General features: G+C 43.2%; 1 protein-coding gene across 2 annotated transcripts; it reads right to left on the bottom strand.

The window, feature by feature from the left end:
* Positions 1-12,532: 12,532 nt before the first annotated feature.
* LOC108506153 (probable G-protein coupled receptor 19) lies at positions 12,533-23,339 on the bottom strand. Of its 2 annotated transcripts, XM_017832839.1 has the most exons (3): positions 22,976-23,339; positions 16,287-16,370; positions 12,534-14,377 (listed from the first exon to the last, which is right to left on the bottom strand). In XM_017832839.1, the coding sequence occupies exon 3, from the start codon at positions 14,361-14,363 to the stop codon at positions 13,110-13,112; it is 1,254 nt and encodes a 417-aa protein (XP_017688328.1). In that variant the 5' UTR covers positions 14,364-14,377; positions 16,287-16,370; positions 22,976-23,339; the 3' UTR covers positions 12,534-13,109. The 2 variants fall into 2 exon arrangements, with proteins under 2 accessions (XP_017688329.1, XP_017688328.1); XM_017832840.1 differs by lacking the exon at positions 16,287-16,370 and having other exon boundaries at positions 12,533-14,377.
* Between the last annotated feature and the right edge of the window lie 131 nt (positions 23,340-23,470).

A 23,470-nucleotide genomic window follows, 5' to 3' on the forward strand; every position in this document is an offset into this window, starting at 1 on the left:
TTTTGGGGAATATAACCCAAGGATGTACTAGATAGTGGCAGCTTCACAAGAAAAACATGCATTAAGTCTTCTTTTTATATGCTTCGTGCACAGAATCCTGAACAGTGAAGTGGATACATTTAATTGACTTGTCACTTAGCTGAGAAAATTTTGAAATTGTGTGTAAAAAAAAAAAAATCAAAGTCTGCTTTCATAATCTGATAAATGTTTGTCAAAAAATCGGTATTCTGTTAAGTGTTTTTCAAAGACTATTTTAACTTATATCAGAGGTTTGGGTTTTTTGATGTATTAGACAAATTTCAGAAAGCTTTTTCTTGTCAGCTGAAACCTGGCTAACTTTGAGAAAGTGCCTGTAACTGTTTTTTTTTTTTCCTTTTTACATTTTAGGGTGAAGATTAATCTACATCAATAATGAATCTAGTTTTTCCTGGAATCCCATGAAGAGGTGGAGAAGATTTGGGATCATAGTTCCAGTTCCTACTGTCCAAGAAATTGTAATCTCTATAATTACCTATAAAATTACTGTCAATATAAGAACCAAATGTTTGAGACTAATCTCAAAATACAGAGAAATCAGAGGCAAAGCTGAAATAAGAGCTGTAGTCCTCTTCATGAGTTGCAGCATGAGTGACAGATGATCAGCTGATGTAGAAATCCCTGTTGCAGGCAAGCAAGGCAAAATACCAGTTTGTGAGTTACTGCTGCTAGTGCCATTGAGCATTAATTTCTCTGTTAATAACTGAGTTTCTTATATGACTCTGTTGTGAATTTGTGAGAGAAAAAAAAATTCTAATCCACAGTAAAATCTGAGGTATCACATACAGAATAGCACATGGGGGAACTAAAATTCAGCTGATGCTGTATTTATAGAAAGTAAAGATTTGTGTATGTAGATATATTGTGGCCTTCCAGTACCTGAAGGGAGCCTACAAGAAAGATAGAGAAAGGCTATTTACAAAGGCCTGTGGTGGCAAGACAAGAGGGAACGGCTTCAAACTGACAGAGGGTAGGTTTAGATTAGATATTAGGAAAAAATTCTTTACTGTAAAGGTGATGAGGCACTGGCACAGGTTGTCAGAGAAGTTGTGGATGCCCCATCCCTGGATATGTTGAAGACCAGGTTGGGTGGGGCTCTGAGCAATATTTAAATTGCAACTAGAAAACGCTATCATTGTTCAGCTAATGATTTTCGTCAGGACTTCATTATAAAAAAAAAGAACCTAACCAACTGATTTTCAGTTTCTTTTTTTCCTCCATAAAAAGCACTTGGAAGGCAGAATTTTGCTTTTATAAAAAGTACAGGACTAACTCTGCTTTTTGGGTGTCTGCGTTAACTCACAACTGGCTTAATCAATGCTAGTAACATTGATTGCTGCTTCAAGCAATTCTTGTGTATGATCTCTATATGTTTGGGTGGGTATTGGTGACATTCTTAACTATGCTGCAGCTGATAGGTGTTCTGTTGATGAAATAAATTTGTGAATAAAAGACTACAAGTGGGTTATAAAATGCATTTTCATGAGACTGTACTCAGTGTGAATAGAAACAGCTTGCCATGAGGGGTGACTTGTTTCCGCGCCTTCTTTCTCATGGCAATGTAGAAAATACATTTTGATCAAGTTTTACGGTGCTGGCGACAGCAATGCTCCATGTTCTTGTGGTAGAGCATACCAGCAGTGGCCTCCAACTTCACCATCTCCTTATGTGGTATGCTGTGAATGCCTGGTGATGTAAGAACAATTCTTTCCTACTCCATATCAAACACAGATCTGGCCGTGTTGCTAGGTCAGTGTTTTCTGTTTTGCATTTCTGGGCTTTTTCTTTCCTCTCCCCTTTGAAATCTGCTTTGCAGTATGCACTCCCTTTTTCCTACAGGAAAAGGGTATTCTGTGAATCTCCTTTCTTCCCCAAAGAAGAAGCTATTTTCAAAAACTGCCAGGGGTTCCTTTTCCAGAGGGCTATATAAAAACATGAGTTACTCTGCTGTTTCTGCCTCTGCACACGCTCTGTACCACACCCACCAACTCATACTGAGTACCCTTTCTACATTTCAAGCTCTCAGTAACATCAGTGTAAATACCCCTTCTGCACTCCAAGCTCTTAATAATATCATCATCCTCTGTAGCTCAGGACCCTCTTGTTTCTCAGCTGAGCGCAAGCAGAGCTGGTATCAGCTCCCCCCAGAGTGTTTTTTGCTTGCTCAAGCGTTTTTCTGATAAGCTGTATGATCAGGAAGAAGGCAGCAGCATTAGCAGACAGTAGTGATGTTGTTCAGTTGTAGATGCTGGGCGTGTTCTCCCAGCATGTAGATGCTGGGAAACAGTTCTGCTCCTCCCAGAGTGGTAAGTCGTCTTTAACTTGAAACACTGGGATTTAGATGACTCTGTTACTTGTATTTCTGTAAAATTCTAGGTTGCCCGGCATTTTCAGCAGTGACAGTGCTTTCAAACAAAGGGAGTTTAGCTTAGGTTTACACACTTGAAACAGCCTATGGAATTAGGGGTGGGGATTAATTTTAAAAATTTTGGCCCAAAGTGATTTTATCTCATGAACATCACTGAGAAAAGGTTTCATCAAAGTAAATACAATAACAGTGTTGGTTTTCCATTTAAATCTGGGGTCCTGTCTTGCGATCTTGGATAGCAAAAGGGGAAGGAGGTTTGCCTGGCTTTCTGATCAGCTGCTGACTCTTGTGACGAGTATTTGTGTAAACCTTCTCAAGGTGATGGCTCGGTCAGGGATGTATCAGTGTGAACACTCACTTCAGCAAGGTGTGTTTCTCATTACTTTATTCTTAGGGTTTCTTGCCTTCTGAAATAAAGTAGTAATTTTTTTATTAGTAGTAACCAATGGAACCGAAGAGGATTGCTCTGGGTGTTTGAGAAGCAGCCAATTAACTACTTCCATTTTTTGAATTTACGAAATGTTTTTTTTTCAGAAGCTTCTTAATGTTGTCATCATTTCAATCCAATGCCACATTGTCATCATCATGGCCAGTCTTCGTGAACAAAGATTTGGGAAAGGTCTTTACCCTTCCAGCCTGCACAGTGGATTTTTTAGGTGAGACCCAGTGTGCGCTGAACTGAGCCCACCCTTTAATCCTGAGGTTCATCTGCCGGGGCCGAGCAAGCTCGGACGGTGGCAGCGAGGTCCTCAGGACGTAGGTTTGTTTAGAGTGACCTTCTCTTAGATGGATGGCCTTACAGGGCTGACGAGCTCCATCTGCCCGGAGGAGTTCCCTGACCGGGAATCGAACCCAGGCAGTGGTGGTGAGAGCGCCGCATCCTGACCACTAGACCACCAGGGGGCCCCCATGCCACATTGTAATGGAGCTGATATTGTCTACACGTGCTGACAGATAAAAAAAAAAAAAAGGCTGACTGACAGCCGAAGAACAATTATAAAGGTTATCTGTTTTAATCCCTCCGCCAGGGACTACTTGTGAAATGAGCACAGTTGCAGTTCTGTGAATGTATTAATAAAAAAAAAGAATGTAGGCAGAATTATGAATGGCCTCTTGCCATTCACCTTGCATTTTTTTTCTGAATCATGTTCTTTGTATGAAATAAGGCATAGAAACAAAATAAATGTGCCTGTTACTAACACAGCTTTGTCTTAGTCTGTCAGAAATACTACTACCAACTGTGACTTTATCACCTGTTAACATGGATTAAAATGATTGTCTTTATTACTGTAAAACTTCTTTTCCCCGTCTTTATTAGTATATACCTGTTTTCAGACATCAGGGAGAATTTTATAAAGTAGCAATTTCAAGTTAATTAGAAAGGATGGAGACAAGTGCAGGGATTGTCAGCGATGCTTTTAAGTGCTAATTTCTTCCATGTGTGCCATTTTTCTATCATGCTTGGTTTGGAGATCTACATGGAGATAGTAAGAGTAGAATGGAGGATCAATACTGATGCACTCCAGTTTTGTTTCTGTTGTCGGGTGCTGACTGCTAGCCTTCCAAGGAGCATTGAGAGCTTTTGAGGACACAATTTTACTATAGCAAAAGGCAGGGAAGACTTAGTAGAGTTTCTCTTGCAGTGATCAGGCTACAAGAAAGAATGAACTGTGGTTGCCATTGCAGCAATTGCTTGTCCTGTGGGTAGTGACATGGACCCCTGCAAACTCCTGCCCTCCAGAGAAAAATGGAACTTGAGTTGCTTTTCATTAAACAATTAATCCAAGATTCCAAGCTCTCCTCCTACCTGTATACCAGCTTTGCTTTCCTATTCAAGGTTTTTTGGGACAGAACTGTCATTTTAAATTGCTATTTTAGTCATTGAAGATTAAAATACTGTTGCCTTCAACAGAGAGTGTTTCTGGTATTGCTGGGGCCACTGAAGCACTGTTTTCATAAGGTTGTTTTCCTTTGGCTTTGATTGGACTGCACCTATTTAGAGTCAGGGGTTTTTTTTCATCTGAAAGGCAGAAACTTCTTAAACTGCTTCAATTTAATCACTTATAACCTTACACTTAAATCATACGGAAGTGCGTAACTAGTGGTTTTTATTTTTGCACCAACATTTGGATGAAGAATGTAGTGCACTTGTTTTTTTCCTCTTGTCTCATATTGTTAATATATTTGGTTGTACTCTTTTCATACGCTGAAATTAGAGAAATGTTTGCATGGTAAAGTCTCATGAGAAGGGATTCTGACTGTGTCACTCTAAAGCAAGTTGATCAGTTTGTGAAGTCCCAACAGTGTGGTTTCCTTTGAGCTTGTGATCTTTGCCTTATTCTTCCTTTTCCTTTGCTCAGTATCCACTTTTCCTTCCTCTTTGACTCCCTGAGCCCTGCTATGGGTAGGAGACAGCCAGGCTGTGGCTGATCTTTAGGGACACTTGCAGTTGACTGGTGGATAAGCAGGGACACATGCTGTCTGGCTGGTGTGCTGCTCTCAGAGTACAAAAAGAGTCTCTTTTGCTTTCCCCTGCAAGTAGATAGGTTAGTCCACTCAACCCTAGATTTGTTGATTGTCCAAATTGCATTGGCTTTATGACTTCCCTTTCAAACTGAGTTGGGATTGGTAAAGGGATCCATACATTGCTGATGCAGGCTGGCTCCAAACAGAATTACATAAGCCCTGGTTCCCCAGAAAACCAGGCTGGTGATAAACAAGTCCCTAAATAAACTTGGTGTACCCAAAAGTCTGAGAGATTCTTGGTTCTAGTTTTCCATTTTGGGTTGATTTTGACCAGAGTCCATCTAAGAGAGAAAACTTCTGTGTATTCAGAGTGGTTGAGGAGTCTGGAGATTGCTCTGTAAAGCTGAAATCAGCTGCTCGCTTACACTGGGATTTCAAAATTTACATCTCTCTTATGTTGGTGGCTGAAAAGCCTTTCTTTAAGGAGTTTTATACATGTAGGGCATGTAATAAATTTCTCAACAAAAGAAAAATCTGTGATTTTCTCAATTGGCACTTCTGAGGTTTTCTATAGAATACTTAAGCTGATGAAGTGGTTTCTGAAAAAAATATTAGCTAAAACTGAATATATGACTGATAAAAGTCTAGTCAGGTGAGCTTGAAACTCTAGTATTCATTTTTTATGCCTTTGGCTTGGAAATAGGAGCATTGCTACTAATTTCTTACACAGTCTCTGCCCCTATAATATTTGGAAAACTCTTATCATGTGCTATCAGTTTTAAAGGCCAGATTTTTACCAACCAAAGACTGTATATAATTAAATGAGAATATAAATTAAATGAAGATTGCAGCCTGTTTATATGAACTTTCCTGCTGCAAGTGTGCAACAGAAGGTTTGGCACTGTTCAGGTACTTCCTAAGGGATATTTGTGAATAGGATGTCCTAATCTAAATTATGCTCTATGTTTCTTTTAAGCTAGCTGGTTGTTATTTGGAGTTAAAAGAGAAATAAAGGATGTTTTTAGGGAAATTTAGAAGAAAACCATCTCCTGAGAACTGAGGTGAGAATGCTACTGGTCTTGCAATCACAAAGCAATTACAGGGGAAAATATTGGATGTAAAGAACAAGTCATAGAGGGTGCTCTGTAAAAAATGAAAAACCCTCTTATTTCTAGATCAACTTGGCAGGTGGGTAGTTTGGCTCTGCGAGGAGCTTTTCTCTGTACAGATCACTGTTTCTCTGTTCACCAAACAGTTTAGTGGAGAAAACTAAACTGAGATGCCACTTCCCAGGAAGCGTTCTGTGTGTTGATGAGGTTGCTGTGAATTTGCTCCTACATACATGCAGTGCAAGCTGGAACTGTGCAAGGCTGGTGGTATCATAGATCCCATGCACACATTTTGCTTATACTACAAAAGCCACTGCAACATGTACATCCTTTACACCCTTGCAACTGCACCAAATCCGTGGAGAGTTTTGGTAGACCGTTGAAAGGGGTCATTTTCAATCAAAGACATTCCTCCTATTTCCTTTCCCAAGCAAGACCTCCACGACGGCACCAAATACCTGAAATACAATACTCGAAAGTATTTACTAGTATGATTTTTTTTTTTTTTAGTGGAGGAAAGAGGTAATGTTTCCCTTAAAGACAAATCTCCAGTGATTTGTTACCTGGATAGAAATTTCTTCTGACAGTTAACATGATCAACAAGCAGGAAGCAGTCTTTGAAGACACAACTAGGTAACTGTTTCAGAGTGTGTAAAAAGCTGGACAGCAGATCAGCTCTCACAGCAGTGCTGAGTTAATAAGGAAATCGGGGTACTCCTGCTGCATTTACAGCTAACTGGTAACTAATCTGAAATCTTGCTTACTCTGGATATCATTTAATCGTTTTCCTCCCTGTATTTGGATTGATACGGGAAGGGACTCTGTGAAGTCTGTATGGAAGTGGAGATAGTATAAGTCTCCAGGGCTGAAGAGAAGTGCTGTGATGCCTTTGGAAATAAGATGGGTAATTACACCCATCTGTATGTGGTCTCTGCTGTCTAATTCTATGTGGCCTCAAAAAAATTCAAGGCCTTCTCCCCAAACCATGGAAACAAAAGCATCTCTTGCCTTTACTTGTCCATGCAGAGAAAAAGCTAGTGTCTGGCCAGGCATAAAACAAGAACAAATTAAATTATTTTGTGATGTAATCTTTTTTTCCTTTTTGATTCCCCTGAAAATGTAGGACCAAATCGAGAGCTGGTGTAAAATGGTTGGGATGCTGAACACAAAGGAATTACTGCTGTCTTTGCCACTTAGAATTTTATCCAGGGACTAGTTTCATGAAAAAAATGAAAGAAGACTTTGTGTGTGTTAGCAGTAGTGTAGAAAAAAGTCTGTGTTTTAGTCCAGGCTGCTCATCAGAAGGTGACATATAACAATCTTCCAGTAGGTATGTTATGTTTTACTAGATACTAGTTCAAGTAAAGCTTATGTAATTTGTAATGGTCTATTCCACAACACTTGCTAGGTTGAAGAGAGCCAATTAATAAAGACATATTAACTTACAGAACATCTTAGGGAGTTAATAACCCTTCCTTTTAGCATGTGGGTCTGGCTTTAATAAACCTCAAATCTGCTTTTTGCTCTTTTAAACGAGAGGGATCTGATGTTGGGAAAGGCTGAGCACTCAGAATTTCAGCTGAAATCAATGGCGTGTGTTCAACACCTTGGAAAACCAACTCCTAAATCAATGTCAGTTAATTCTGAAGTCAAACAGATTGAGTTGAGGAGACTGAAAAAAACTCAGGGGATTCTTAAGTGGGTATGTGGAAACTCTTAAGTCTGGTAATGGATGATAGCCACTTTGGTATCACCTCTGGGAGGCTGGGGGAAAAATAGATAAAATATGTTTCTCTGTTTTTCATTAGTCCCCACCCCTTCAACTGGAAGCTTTTAAAAGATGTTTAACGAAAAATCCAGTTTTCTGCTGAAATAAAAAGGGAGCGACGTAATTTGACAATTTGTAATAGTAATTCCCAACTGCAAGCCACTTATTAGCAAAAGTAAGCGGCAGCGATGGAGTTTCCACTTAACATGTGTCTGCTTAATGGAAAAAAAGTTGTTCAATGTTTGTCATGTATTGTGTTCTCACACAGAAAACATTTAAAACCAAGGGTCAGATGGGCTAGAGATCCAGGAGTCCTCTCTCCTAGAGCTTCTCCTTTGCAAATGGGGCTGAGATGTGTTTGTGAACTGGAAGTTTTTGTTTGCCAACTGCCAAACCTGTCCTAGTGCCTTGCTGCCTGCTGCAGTCCATGTCTACATGCTGGTTTCCATTCCGCTTACACAAAAGCTCATGGACAAGGATGCCTATCCATGCAGGAGCAGTGATTGGCATCCCAGGCACCTGGCCAACCTTTATGGGTTACTGGGGTGTCCCAAGAGGTCTTTGAAGCCCTAGAGGCAGTTGCTGGCTATTCCCACATTAAAATGTGTTTCTTCAAGCTGCCTTTACCTGAGTAGCATTGTTTGGTCTAGTGTTAAAGTTTCCTCACCCCTCTGTGTGAGCCAGTACAGGCTGGACACAGGAACAACCACAAAACTGTGGATGAAATTTATTTTTGTTACCTCACCTGTATTTTAGGGATTCGTGCAGGGTAGTTTACCACTGTGTTTCAATCTTTCTCACAGCACAGAGGGAATCTCAAGCATATTCAATAGGCTGACTCTATCATGGGTTATCAAATCACAGATATTCTACTTGTCCAACGCTCAAGGATAAACAACAATTAGTATAATATATGGTTTTTTCTACACCTCAGCTCCAGGTCACTTCAGTGTTTTTATAAACTTCCTTGCCAATCTTCTGTTATTTTCCTCATTAACTTTATCGTTCTGTTGGATATATCACTGAAACAGTCTGTTGGCAGTGAGGGAGTGTGAAGACATATGTTTATATTGATCAGAAAAATCCTGCAGCATTTTCTATTTCTTGCTTAGATCTTAGATCTGCAGATTTGCTCATCTGCAGGCCAAAAGCTGTCTGCACACAGGCAGCATCCACTGGAACATGATTTTTCTCCTGTCTCTGGCACCTCTGGGGCCTTGGCAGACCAGGAGGTACTTGGCATTGGTGCTGTCAAACCCATCCATCACCTGTCCTAAAATGATAGAAGGAGCGAAAAGGATTTCTTCTTGCTCTAGCACCAGGTCAGCACTTTTTAATCTCCATCCATTTCATTACAGGTGTCCAAAGTCAACCCTAAGCATGGAGTAGCTGACATTTCAACTGCCAAGCTGCCAGATATTTTCCATCTTCGGCACCTGTAAGCATGGTGTCTTTGTCAGCTCTCACACAGCAGCACCAAACTTCCAGTGGCTGGATGTCACCTGCCACTGAGCTGCCAAGGCAACTCAGGCAGCCTTTCTTCCTTCAGGCACCTCTCCCAGAAGCACGATGTTTGCCAAAGCATGAGCCTGGTCAGCAGCCATGGCTGATGGAATAGAGGATGGAGAGGAACATGCTGAAAGCTGCATTGTATTGCAAGTAGAAATCAGGACGGTTTATCAGTGTAGCTGCATAAGGGCACAGCTGCAGGGACACATTCCTCCAAGTTCAAAAGCATCTTATGTTGGTGAGAATATGTTTTGAACAGTGTAGCAGTTTTGGTTATGGCAATCAGAGTCATGCTCACTCTGAGACAACTGTGACTGGGCTTTTACTGATGCGGGAAGGTGGTTTAAGGGAGCCAAACTCCAGACTTCCCTCATGGTCACAGGGCCGGGTAGGCCCATGATTTCAGTGCAGAACTACCAGCTGTTTCAGCCTGGGGACATTATGTCCCTAGCTGTTGTGTCATGGCAATTCTGGACTTTTCCTGGACACCTTCTGTAGTTTTACACCTTCTGGAAGGCAGGAAAATGTGGTTGAGTTCACAAGAGGGAAAGTTGCTCCGAAGTCTCTGGTTTCACAGCCACTGGTGAGTTCTTTGATCTGTGTACATAAAATGACACCTGGCAGGCTGTGGGTCTGCAATGTGGAACTAGTGCTGTAGGGATGGACTGCCTCTCTCTTAGTTCCTTTTCAGCAATGGAGCAATTCTGAAGGCAGCAGCCCCTACGTTGTGGTGGCTGCAGCAATATTTTCCTTTGGGATCCATAATGGTCTGAGGCTTGCTTCACATCTGAGGGCCAAAAGCTGGCTGTGCACAGGCAGCATCCACTGGAACATCTCTGGGGTCCAACTGAGCAAGGACTCATTGCATACGATTGATACATTCTCCAACATTAAAAGTAATGTTGCAAAGTTGACCTGGCCCGAGATCTAATTTTACTGTGTCAGAGGCAATTAAATGGCAAAGAAAAACTAAGCACATGTTTCAGGGAGAAACGACCTGCTCAGAACATGAACCACACCTTTTCAAGGTCCTCTCATCTTCTAATTCATGGGAATTTTTTTGCTAATGGCTTTACGAGAAATATCAGATCCTTATTTAATGGGGATTTCTGAATTTGTGAAATACATGCTGGAAGTGTTCCTGCGGTCAGCGAGGATTCTTACAACCATACTTTGTCTTGTAGAGGAGGAAGGAAGTTTTCTACCATATGTGTAGGATTATTTCTCAACAAAGGGGTTTCCTCACTCCCACACTGCCAGCACAAGAGACTCTTTAGAGGATGTCAGCTTGGGGCTCCAACACACGTATACGTCTGCTCCCTGCTGATGGAAAAGGGAGATACTCAGGCATGTTTATTACATGCTGTAGTACTTGCTGCTCTTGTTCTATTAACTTTTACTACTGCTGCACTTTCAGGCTCCAGCCATGAACAGGACCCCAAGTGTGCCACTTTTGCTCTGAAAGCAGAAGAAAAAAATAATCCTTCTCTGAGGAGGTTGTGACAAGGGATGTCTCTTTTAGACAGACAGCAGGGAACTTGAAATTTTGAAACAGGAGTATGTAGAGGGATAGCTGACACCTGCATACTGTCTTCTATTGCCTAGTTTAGCACTTGGAATCAAAGTGTCCATACTGCTTTTAGGATGACTTGAGTGTGAAATGCCTGCTGATAGCCTGGACCTGAGGATGTTTGGCCATGCCCTGCCAGCTACATCAGGGTGCTCCAAGGAGAGGCTGATCTGGAGCTGGTTCTGGGCAAGAAATGACAGAATACGAGACTCCTCAGTTCAGGAGAGAAATAACTGAGAATACATGACAGAGATTTACAAACCCGAGACTGGCACAGAGAGAGTGGATGGGGACCAACTGTTCACCATGTACTAACTTTTTTGGAGCTAGTTGAGAAGAAAATAGAGAATAGGAAAAAAGTACTTGAGACTCTCAGCTGAAAAGAGGTCAAATCCTTGATTCTCAGGCAAAAAGCTCCTGAAATCTGCTCAGATGGGTTCTGAGCAAGCAGAGTGGGGCAGTTAGTCCTGTCTTTCAGACTTTGTGACTAGGTCATTCTGCACCTGCTCTGGGTTTACTGAATGGCACCATTCTTTGGCATCTACTCTATGAAGGGAATTAATTCCTACCAGTGACTGCTGGAGGCTGGAAGGATGTGTCAGGAGTCCTCTATGTAGCCTCTCTGCTTTCTCCAAGCACCCACTGATGGCTACAGTAAACAACAGGATACTAGGATGGATGGACCTCCAGTCTGATTGACTCTCTTGTCAATATTGCAAAAAGAGAGAAAGGAAAACTTTGCAGGCGAGCGGTGCGGCAGCCTGGGCTGAACCTTCCAGGGCTACAGCGCACAGGACCACATGGATCCAACAGAGTAAGGGGAATTCACCAACCAGATGCCAGTGCTGACTTAATTTAGTGGATATGTAGTTATCTGTGTTTTCTGAGGGTGTTCTACTGTACTTCTGGGCAACACAGTGAGAACTGAGGAAAAAAATCAATATTCCCCACACAGACTCAGTGCAATTCCTATTAATGAGATTGACAACTGGGGGAAAGAAAAAAGGAAAAAAAATGCCCTCTGTTTCAGGAAGTATAAATTACTTCGGTTGAAGAAATTTTTCCTAGTCCTGGCCACCAGGTCCTTTTCCACCAGGCAACTTTCCAGCCACTCTTCCCCCAGCCTGTAGCACTGCATGTGCCCATTTCTCGTGAGTTTGTCACTGTTGTGGCAGGCAGGGTGGTACAAAGAAGCTCCTGCCTCTCTCCACTGGTCTCCAGTTTTCACAGCTGGTGTTGTTCCTCTTCCCAGCAGGACTGAAGCCCCAGCCAGTCCCACTGGGACAGTGCTGGCAGAGAATGAGCAGTGGGAGTTGCCTCCACCTACATCCACAGCTCCCAGGCAGGTTGTCCCTTCTGGGACACCTATTAGGGACCTCTTCGAACACACCCCTGTGGAGGATGCCGTCAGGCAAGTGTGGGACCACAGACCTCGTTTTCCTGCTTGTGTTTGGGAAAGACCACTCTTTGCTGCAGTGCCACAGCTGTGCCTCAGCAGAAGGGATGCAGGCCAGGGAACACAGTTTCAGATGTGAGAAGGCCCTGGGTGCCTGTCACACACATGGCTCCTTTTGTTCAGCAGGTCTGCTCCCTGGCTGTGCCCAGCCCCAGCTTCTGGGTGGGTGCACCAGGCTGGGTGCAGAAGCAACTTGAGAGGAGGAGGGGAGGACGAGACCAAGGAGGGGAATTTTCTTGGGCAGTTTGGACTGTGAGACCTCTGGAGAGGCACGAGGACAGAGATGCAGAGGCATCCAGGTCTGGCCCAATGCTGACCCTGCTGGGGCAGTGGGAATTTTGCCACTGATGAGGTCAGTAGGCTCAGGCTGAGGCCAACAGGGCCCACATATGGACATCTTACCTGTGGGGTCTCAACATGAGGGACAACCACAGTGCAATGTTATTCACAGAGACATAACGGAAGGAAGTTTAGATGGCTTTGGGTGAATTTAGGTATTTATATACTGCGGCCCATCTTGTGTGGGGATTAATATAAACAGTATTTTTTCTTTCCCTTTTTTCCCTACAGATAGAGAGTATAAAGACTCTTGTTTTGTAGAAGAGCATTGCTCGTGGTTCCAGGAGAGGAGTTCCCCAAAGCAGAACATGATAACTGAAATGAAATAGAACAAATTCATCAAACCCAAAGCATTTAATAAAATAAAACATCTCTTTTCCCCCCCCTAAAACCTGTGTTAAAAATATGTAACTATACATTGGTTCAAAAAGGAGAGAAGACTACTTCTTCTGGGGTTACAAGGTAACTTTTCAAAGCAATGAAGTCCACTAGACAAATGTATTTGGGGGATTGGATGGAATAGGCCAGGCAAGCTTTCTTTCCTTGGCTTCTCTGTTAAAAGCATCATAGGTGGAGTCTTTGGTGACACTTTTGGCCGTCGCTGGAATATCTGCAATACCAACATGATTTTTTTTTGCTATCCTGGAACTGGTGGTGATGGTGTATGCATTGCTTCTGTAGCATTTCATGGCAGACATGCAAAAAGTTTCTTTCATCCCCCTTCTGAAGTTTGCATTATAGATGGAGTAGAGGGTTGGCTTAGAGGCTGAGGAACTAAAAGAGATCCAGGTGATAGCCAGGAAAACCAAGGAGCTCTTTCTGTAGTCTGTTTCCTGTGGGTGCCACAGCTGTACCATGTAGAAAGGGAGACAGGACAGGAGAAACATCGAGTTTAACATTAAGAACATCTTGATGGTTTTCACTTTTGTTCTTGGGACAATATTTGTTGTCCTCCTGACAGTCATTCCATCTGTGCCTATTCTCCAAATGTACTTAATTACTCTCTTGTAAAAGAGGATAATGAGGAGGGATGGGATCAAAAACACCACCGAGAGGTGGGTGATACTATAGACAGTTCCTTGCCAAGAACTGGGTAGAAAAAAGTTGCAGTGGTGGTCACTGTTGGAGCTGTAGAGAAAACAAGCTGGTGATGCAAACAGAGCACCACAGAGCCAAGAGGCCAGAATCATTTTCTTGGCTTTCTCCCTGGACACTTTGAAGCTCAGGGGATGGACAATAGTGTAGAATCGATCCACACCTATGGAGAAGAGCACGTAGATCTGGACTGCTGGGGTGAGGTACTGTATGTACCTCACCAGCTTGCACATCCCGTTCCCCAGCATCCACCTGCCGTAGGTCAACTGGAGCAGCAGGAAGGGCGCACTCACAACACTGGTGAGCAGGTCTGCACAAGCCATGGAGACCACAAAATAGTTGGTGGTGGATTGTGTCCTCCTGCTCCTGTGGATCACTAAGCAGACAAGGAAGTTTCCCAAGATAGAAACCAGCCACAACACTCCCCAAGCCATGCTGGCTGCTGCAGTTTCCCCCGGGCTCAGTCCATAGTCTAAGAGAGTGTGGTTCCTGCTTGAGCCGGGTCTTGTGGGTGACGATTCTGTCATCTCATAGCCAGCAGGAGGGATGGAGGTTTCGGGGTTGCTCGTGTTCTGCAGCAGGAGCAGTAAGGTAGGGAGAAGAAAAGGACTGCTGCTGTTATCCATGCTTTGGGCAAACTCGGCCATGTCTTTTGCTCAGGCTGCAAAAAGAGAGGAGAGAAAAGGTTTCAACAGCTCTGTGTGAAAAGCCCACCTTAAGCAACACAGGAGAATTCTCAGTAGTATACCTTAATTTCATAGAAACTGGCAGAAATATACACTGTGTGGATGCTCATGTGACTTCTGTATTTTTGAGTTAACACTGAAATTCAGCTGCTGGGATCGTATTGTAGCTGGTCCTTTGTGTAAGGAGCACCCTACCCTATCCCCCTCACTGATATGTAGTGGCTGCCAGCCTTTCATGTCCTTGTTTTTGTGCCTTACAGCCCCACCCCATCCCTGCCTTGGTGGGGGGAAGGAGAAGGGCAGGACTGCTTGGTCAACACATGGAGTCCCCAGGCAACGAGAAGCCTCAGCCCGGAGAATGTTCTGGACCATCGCCATGTATGCCCACAACCCCTGACTGGAACAGGTTATAAATGAGACCCCCCTGGAAACCACCTTTTTTGTGTGGTTTTCCTTGGAGCAGCATGTCTGTGGTGGGAAGCCCTTCCCTTAGGGTTGGGATGCCATCAAAGGAGACTTCCTGGGATTGAGTTCCCTCACTACCAGCACCATCCCCCCAGAAGAAGGACAGGCCTTTAGCATGTGTGCGAGCACAGGCACACTTTGGGTCATTGGTCTTGTCTGTGGAGTAATAATATCCCCAACTGGTAACACCAAACCTAGAACCTGTTAATCTCTCATTGCTTGAGAATTAAAGTTTGTCTGAGTGCATTATCTGTGTGAAGATGTTTTACTGTACCTTCATGACAGACACACTACAGAATGTGATAGGTATGACCTCCTGTTTCGAGGAGCAAGAGACAAGAATGCATATATTAACAGACAGAATTTCCGGTCTTGAATTTAGCCAGATGATTGGGTTGGTCTTAGCCTATTGCAAGGACAAAATGGGAAAACAGCAAATTTTAGTGGCTATATGTATACAAGCACCTTGCTGCAGTCTGATGTCCTTTCAGTCATCATCTTGACATGCATGACTTGTAGCTGAAACGGTTTGAGGGTAGTAACAACTGGGTTTGTTTCAGTGGAGCTGGTTAAACAAAGAATATTTGCATGGCACCCTCATGCCAGAATAACACTGGGGGGATATCAGTAGTGAGACTGAGAAGTGGTGGTTGAGTTGTCAACTGCAAGGGGGTCCATCAGCAGATCATACTTTGCCCCTTGTCCCCTCTTCTGTTGGAGGGCTGTGGGTGCTGCCCAGCCTGGCCTTGCCTTCCCCCTCATCCTTAATTGCCTTCCTTCATCATTTTCTTGCTGGCTTTGCCTGGCAGATGATTCCTGACTTCTCAAAGAGTTCCTACTTGTCTTTCACCATCCTCTGTCAGGTGGATCTGCTCCCCTGGAGATATCCTGCTGTCATCAGCTGTTGGCAGGGCATTTGGGCTGCTATCTTTGGCAGAGTGGCAGGATGCATTGACAGTACAACCCACTCAATTATGTGTTAGAATTATCTGTCATAAAATAATACATGTGGAGCCTTTTAACCAGATAGAAAAGAACATTATAGGCTAATTTTCTTCTTTGATTTCCCTTCTTGCTGTGCAGAAGTATGTGCCATTAAAAATAACCAGCTACAAATAAAGCTTCATAGAAGAATAACCAGATAAAATTTCTTGACCAGTACTGAAGAGTCTGATACAAGAATGCAATGACCTTCTTAAGCTGTTAAAATATGCAGACTCGCTAACACTGTTTTCATGATATTTCTCCTTGTGGGGCAAATCTGCTCTGCGTGTCTGTTCAGACCTGAAACATTTAGTTATGCAGGTGGGTAAAACCGAGAATAGTTATAGGGTTGTAGTACTCAAATAGTACTTTTTTCCCTGATGTATGTTGCCTAAAAGTCAGCCCAACCACTGTTGACTGGAGAACGTGGGTTACCTGCAAACATGCCTTTGAGAAGACAGGAATGCAGCAGCTTCAGCAGGGAACAGAGACACTTATGGAGAGCTAAACAGTGGGTGCCTACAGAGGAGAGAGAATGGCAAGAGGTGTATCCAGCTGTCTTGTGCTAGAACTTTGCTAGCAGAGGAAGCAACACATGAGCTGAAGAGCCCGTTCCATGTGCCACCCTTCACCAAAGATCATTCTTGTGTTGAGAGGTAAAATATCTGGTTATGCGACTCTGGAGGTGGTAGTTTCCTCACTGTGAGTAAAACAGAAGAGGTACCAAACACATGTGCAAGTAATACTATATTTTGTGATTCTTTCTTTCTTGGAAAAATTCAGGATCATTCAGCACATTGCCCACAAGGTACAGGTGTAACTGTAGGGAGTTTAACTAACTTGAGCATAAGATTTCTCTCGTTGTACAGCAATTATTTGTTTTATTTTTTTAAAAAGTAAATGCTATCTAATTAACCAATGTGCTCTGAGATTTCTGCATTCTTAGTCATAGATAATTTTTCTTTCAAATGGATCAGAAGCTAATGTCTTTTATATTAAAGGATCTCTATTCAAGCCTATTTTCCCTAGGTGGCACTGAGATCAGAATCATGCCCTGATTTAGCACTAAGAACCTTAGAATCTATGACCCAACATATATTTTTCTTCTGTAGGAAAGCCTGTTTTTTATAGTGGAGACTTGAACTTCTGCATTATAAGTAATGTTCCAAAAGGAACCATGACCGTGAAATCTCAGCAAATGCACAACTCTGTATGGTCTAGGATGCAAATACCTGAAGATTCTGTAACTTGCTACATTATTTATCCTCAATTCCCATGTTCCTGTTTGCTGCACTGTTTACTGAAATATGTTTTAAGTGTTAGTGAGCCATTCGACTCATGAATATCAGATCTGTAAAAAACAGTGATGAGCTCTGTCACCTCCCTCTGCCTTGCAGGTCAATAAGCAGAAATTTAGAAACACAAGAAGTAAAAATTACATATAGTGAATATGTGAGGGTAATTACATTTTTAGTTACCAAAAATGTTTTGAATAATTTTCCCTCACTTTGTCTTTCAAACATTTTAGAGTGGGAATCCTTTTAAAACTGATACAAGGACTTTCTGTATTTCTGTTTTAAAACCTACTTTATGCGCATTTGCTTGGCAAAAGAAAGGGTGTGTGAAATGACTCATAATTATCAAAGAGAGATTTCCTTGTGCCACAGTTCCATTTTATTGACCTTAATTTGCAGTTTGGAAACCAAATCTCTCCATTTTCAGGGTTATCCCTTTGGGTTGATAGCTAACTCTCCAAAATAGATCTGTTACTTAGAGATTAAGTATTTGAGCTACAAGAACTTCATGAAATTACCACCACATATACTTTGCTGTTGCATAAAACTCATATGGCATAGTTACTGTGTGTTTGCATGTTTACTGTCCTATCTACAAGTGCAGTGTCCACCTCAATTTGGAAGAGCAAAACCTAATGAGATTCACAAAAGAATGCAATAAATGTTTTGTTGCTTTGGGGTTCTTTTTATGATTAATCAAAAGAATAAAGACTTTGTTTGCCAACTACTGTTTTCAGGATTAAAAAGGCAGCTAAACAAACTGATCCTAGCACATTACTTGACCTAGCACTAGCAGAGGGGCTTTTTTATTCAACATATTTTGCCTCTCTGCATCATAACTGCAAAACACCAGGCAAACATTGGCCCAGAAAATTATTTCAAAAGCATTAAACTGGTCATTAACTCCATAAACTTCCCTCTCTGAAGAGTATCTTGGGAATAACTGCCAGACTGGAAGAGAAATGCTTCATCTAACCGAGTTTAATCAACATTAGAAAAGTGAGTAAGTTGAACCAGAATGGGGGAGAGAGGGCTTTTGTCTGACTGTGAGATGCTAGAAGGTGACACTCATCTCTGCCTAAATTCAAATTACCTACCCTGTGTGCTCACTGTGTCAGTGTAAAAATCCCTTTATAGAAGAGCGCAGTCTCTCTCAGTGTCTTGCTATGTGGAGATGACTGTGTGCATATTGAGGCCATTTAGTACTTCTGCTTCCAGTGAAGGAATGCAGATACACATGCTTTTGTAAGTACACCATTTCCCTGCCAGTTCTTTTCTCTGGTCTAGTGCTCGTAAAAATGCTCAGCTATTTGCCCTGTTCCTCTGACGAAGGCTTTTCCTTTCTCTGGGCAGCTTTTCTGAGCAAAGCTTAAAATCTCTTCAGATGAAGTGTATTCTTCCTCACTCTCTGCATTCTAATGCATGAGGATAGAAAACATCTGCCCCTATTTTATCAGGAGAATAAAGTGTTTTGAATTCAGTAAAACTTTTGGGATCCATACCCATATCTCATATGCTACTGTCTGCTCCTGAGCTTCACCCAGCTGCTGGAGATTCTTATCCTGCAGCATGCCTAGCTAAAGATGATGTAAGTGTGGATGGGTTCATGGATGAAGCTTTCAGTGCTGGTGTGGACACAGCTCAGCTTTCAGTAAAAGCTTCTGACCTGAACTGACTATGTAAGCTGATACGTGTTACTGCATCTTGTATCAGGATATGAGGGCCAAGCCTGTATTGCGGGGTGAGGTCGTGGGAGCAGGAAGTATGGATGGAATCAAATAAAAGAAGGAAATGTTCTAATTTCCAGCACATCTACAGAATATATGTTATAATTGGCTACTGCATAAGCATGAATCTAAACAAGACTTTTTTTGCTCTATGCTTAAGGAAATTAAGGGCAACTAGGCAGCCTCTTTGCCATCAACCTTCATTGACTCTTCAAGTTCTGACTATTTTCATAAGGTATTAAAACTGAGGACAAGGATATAATACTGCAACACTTGCTGAGATTGGGATCAGTTTACATTTCTTGTACTGGCTGCTTGAGGAAGAATCCTTTTTCAGCTTCACCCTTTTAACTGACCTTAGTAATGGGTGAGATATGCAGTAACAAACTAGAACAAGAACAGGGTCCATCTATTGCTTGTGGATCTGTTAGCTCACATCTGGAGTAACTACTCTGGCAGCAGGCTTGTAGCACTGGGTTCAGGGCAAATCTACGAGGCATGACTTTGATGAACAAGCAGGACTCAAACCCGTTCATAAGTCACAAGTCACTGCATATTGGCTTAGTCTCCTTAAAGACGTTGCCATGTCTTGAAGTTCATTCTGGTCTTAAAGGTTCTCGGAGCAATGGCATTTTCCTGCATCTGAAGTCAATGAATTTTTCTCATGTATTTTCTGTGGGTTAAAACTGACATACCAGAAGTCACTGCAGGACTATTAACCTGAGATGAGCTGCTAAGACCCAGTAATTATTTGTGCACCTAAACCCCAAGGTGTTTATTCTCTGTTGGTAGGGAGAAGGAGCCCTTACAGTAACTGCAGATTCCACTTATACCCAACATCATGCTCTGGTTCAGGGACAGACAGTGGTAAAATATGAGCCAGATTTGTGCTCAATACTACCCAGACACAGACTCTCACCTCACTAGAGTGAGGTAACAGGTGTAACTCTCTTCAACCAGGGCTCTGCTGAAGGACACATGAGGTTGGCAACACTCAGATCTGTAGAAAGGAGGCCCTTCTGGAGAGCTAGGCAGGGCCACTTGCAGTGAGAAGTTATTCCTGCAATAGCTGTAGGGTAGGGTTTTCTGTAAGGCCCAGGCAGGACACAACCATCCTTCCACAGACCCAGACTCTGCCAAAAGAGTTGTTGGGTTTGCCAAGACCTTTGGACTGTCTGTTCCTTCCACCTGTCTCCTCTGCTCTTGTCCACAGCCTAGTCTGGCTAATCATAGGGGATAAACAGAGAACGGTGCTCTGGTTACTACCTCATGAGCAAACCTGTGTAACACAGTTTACAAACATGTGCACAAGGGTTTGAGTCTCCTGTTATAGAAGTAACTGTTCTTCCCCAAAGGAAAGACCCAAAGGTTTTAACTCTTCTTCCCCGAAGGAAAGACCCACAGGTTTAAATGTCTCAAAGCTTTATTCTGCCTTCCTACTGCTGTGGCTAGTATGCAAAACTCCAGATTAGCACTGTTCTAAAAATGAGAGCAGAACCCAGATCTGTGCCCAGTGTGACTGTGGGAGCATGAAAAAGTGGAGAAGAGTGACTAACCTGATTTCCAAGTCTCCTGTCAGAATAGGTTCCACCTACTGAAATTGTCCAAGAAGAGTGTAGAGAAGCTTGAAATAAAACTTTAGAGGCTTCTGGTCCCCCTTAATGGGGATTGATTTTGTCCTTGGATGTGGCTAGGCTGTACCCTTTCCTGATTCAGAGGTAAAAAAATAGATGCTCTCTCTCACATGCTTGCACTAATTTTTGGCAGTGCCAGGCCCTGCCTACAACACAGCACACTCTTCTGTGTGATGTGAGGAACACAGTGCTTACCAGGGGTGGTTTGCCATGGTGGGTGCTGACAGATAAGCAGTGGTGAATCTCGCTCTTGGCTGATTTTAATTCCCATCTCTTGGAAATTCTCACCCTCTCCCCACTGAGTGTCCTCTCCCCCACAGGGAAAATGTGCCAGCAGGAGGACTTCACCAGCTTAGTGCACCCTCTCGCTATCATTGAGCACAAGTTCTTCTCCCAGGAGAACCTCAGGAGTTTTTTTTGTTGCTTTTGTATGGAAAGGTCATGTAGAAAGGAACTCTTGATATTAAATCTTGTGAAAATTGCTTTCTCATCGCACGAAAAGTTAATATGGCAGCAGGATTTTTGCACTGGTTCAAACATTTGTGTTGGGATGTGAGACTGTTTGTCATATGTCTCTTGACTCTTCTCAATAACATGGAACTGTGCTCACATGACACAGGTCACCTGTGCCAGACACAGTGACAGAGAGTGGGGTGGCAGTGGTGGCTAATAATTAGGGCTGCCAGAGATCCTAAGATGCTTCCAGGAGGACTTATCTGATAGGAATAAGAGGAGGAGACCTGAATGAGCAATAGAACAACATTCCCACGAGTCTCTGCCAGAGAACATGGTGATTAGTGAGAACATTTCATAGTCTGCCTATAGTTGCTTTGTTGGAGAAACTGGGAGGCTGAAGGCCATGCAAAGCCTATAGTTAATCTGGAAATGCCTGATGTGGAGATGATTGTGGGAAGGGGTTTTCTCAGCTAAGCTAGACTCAAGGAGGACAAAAGCAGCCTAGGACAAGCCACTGAGGCAAGATGTCAACCTGCTGATAAGCCCTGAACTGGAGATATCTTCATGGACAGGATGCCAATTGCAAGAACTGTGTTGGCTGCCTGTCAGAGGGGAAGTCTAGGGAATTATGGAAGCTGCTGGAATGAATAAATCCCAAGTGCACAAGCTCTGTTTCATGTTTTGGCACTGGGACAACTGTCTGTGGTGAGTAGGGCGAGTAGACTCCACTTGAGGATGTTAGGGGTTTGTTCTGCATTGTCTGATTGAAGTTGCTCTCCAAATTGTTAAACACCTGAGACAGGATGCCTGGTGGGGCTGCAAAGGAAAATGCAGATGGAGATCATACGGTGTGGCCCGGATGGGGGAATTGCACTGCACAGCTTTGCAAACAGAGGCTTCACAGGAGAACTGTGGGGGAGTAAGAGTCTGCAAGCTCTTACTTTAAGATAAGGAGCAGAGCTCCCCAAACGTGTCTAAGGTGTAGAAATTCCTCCCTTTACTGACTCATCTGAGACAAGCATGCTTAAAATAAATCATAAATCAAGCTTACTCACAAGTTTCCAAAAATCCATATTTAGACACCCAAATACAGATCAGCTTTTAAGGACACCTCTGGATTGGCAACCAGTTTTTCTGCAAACCAAGACACTTTTTAAAGTGATTAACAGTGACTTTAACAACAGATCTTCAAGAATCACATTTTAAAATCTTAGCCAGAAAGAACTGGCTATGAATCCTGCCTCATATACACAAATGGTCTTTTGAAAGTAGAAGGCAGCTTTGCTTCTCCATTACTCTGTGGAGACAACATACTGTTTGATGTACTGGAAGCCAGCTGGAAAAATGAGAAATATTGCTATGGATTCTTAGAGAATATGTGTCTGAACTAGTAAAACCAGAATAGGTCCCTTTCCTGTGCTGGCTACAGATAAGCAAAGATTGCTGAGCCTGTGGTGTTTCCCTAAGTAGCTGCATCCAGGCACCCACACAGAAAAAGGGAAACAATGTTTTCAGAAAGGATGATTTCAAATTAATGACTGAAAAATACAAAACCAGCTGTTTTAGAGGAAAGAAGAAGCTGTTTGAATGTATCTAGAGACAGAAAAAACCAGATGAGCAGATTGGTTTTCTCCATTACCGTAAAAGTAATTTTCTGCTTCCATTAAACTGATGATGTAAGGGGATTGTTTTAAACAAATAAGTAGCATAATTGAAAAAATAAAGAATATAGATATGGAGAATGTAGATTTGTGCAGAACATATAGGGAGTTATTCTGCAGTCATGCTACACATCTCTCTGCTTTCAGCAGAATAAGCTTAAAATTCAAGCCCCACAGAGCATTTTCTCCTGAGGAATGAGTCCTCCTTGCCAAACCCCAACGGTTTTAAATGAGTGTAAGTAAATATGCATAAGATAAATTGCTGGAAAAGATCATCTCATTTGTCTCCACGGGGAGAACTATCCCTTTAGCTACAGCAGTGTTCAGCACAGCACCCATCCATCCACATACCTGCTCCAAAGCATAGTCCCAGAGGCGCTGGTCTCCTCCGTGCTCTACCTGTTATCCCAAGTGAAGGCAGCTCTGGAAAGGTCCCAGTCATACCGTGAACCACGGTGTATCGTCACGTCTGTAGCTGTCTCTGCCCAGATGTTTGCAAAGCCGCTTGAGCGGGGAGAGATGGGGTGTCCTGCCCCTCTTCTTTAACGGAGGAAAAATGACGTTTCGCAGGTCGGCTGCCGCTCAGTTCCTTTCTGTGTCATGTGGGATGCCGATCATGTGTCTGTCCCCCCACCAGGACCCGGCTGCCCGGGGCTCTCCTCCCGCCTCCCCGTCGGATCCGTGCGCGCCGGGACTCCCCAGCACCGCGGACAGCGCCCCGCGCCCCGACGGGCGGGCACGGCCCGCTGTCCCTCCGGCCCCGGCCCCAGCCCCGCAGGGCCCCGGGGAGCAGCGCAGGGCACCCGGGGGCTGCGGCGGGGCTCGGCTGCCGGCGCTGACGTCCCT

This window comes from Lepidothrix coronata, unplaced genomic scaffold, assembly GCF_001604755.1.
Source record: "Lepidothrix coronata isolate B3197 unplaced genomic scaffold, Lepidothrix_coronata-1.0 Scaffold208, whole genome shotgun sequence".
NCBI classification, from domain to species: domain Eukaryota; kingdom Metazoa; phylum Chordata; class Aves; order Passeriformes; family Pipridae; genus Lepidothrix; species Lepidothrix coronata.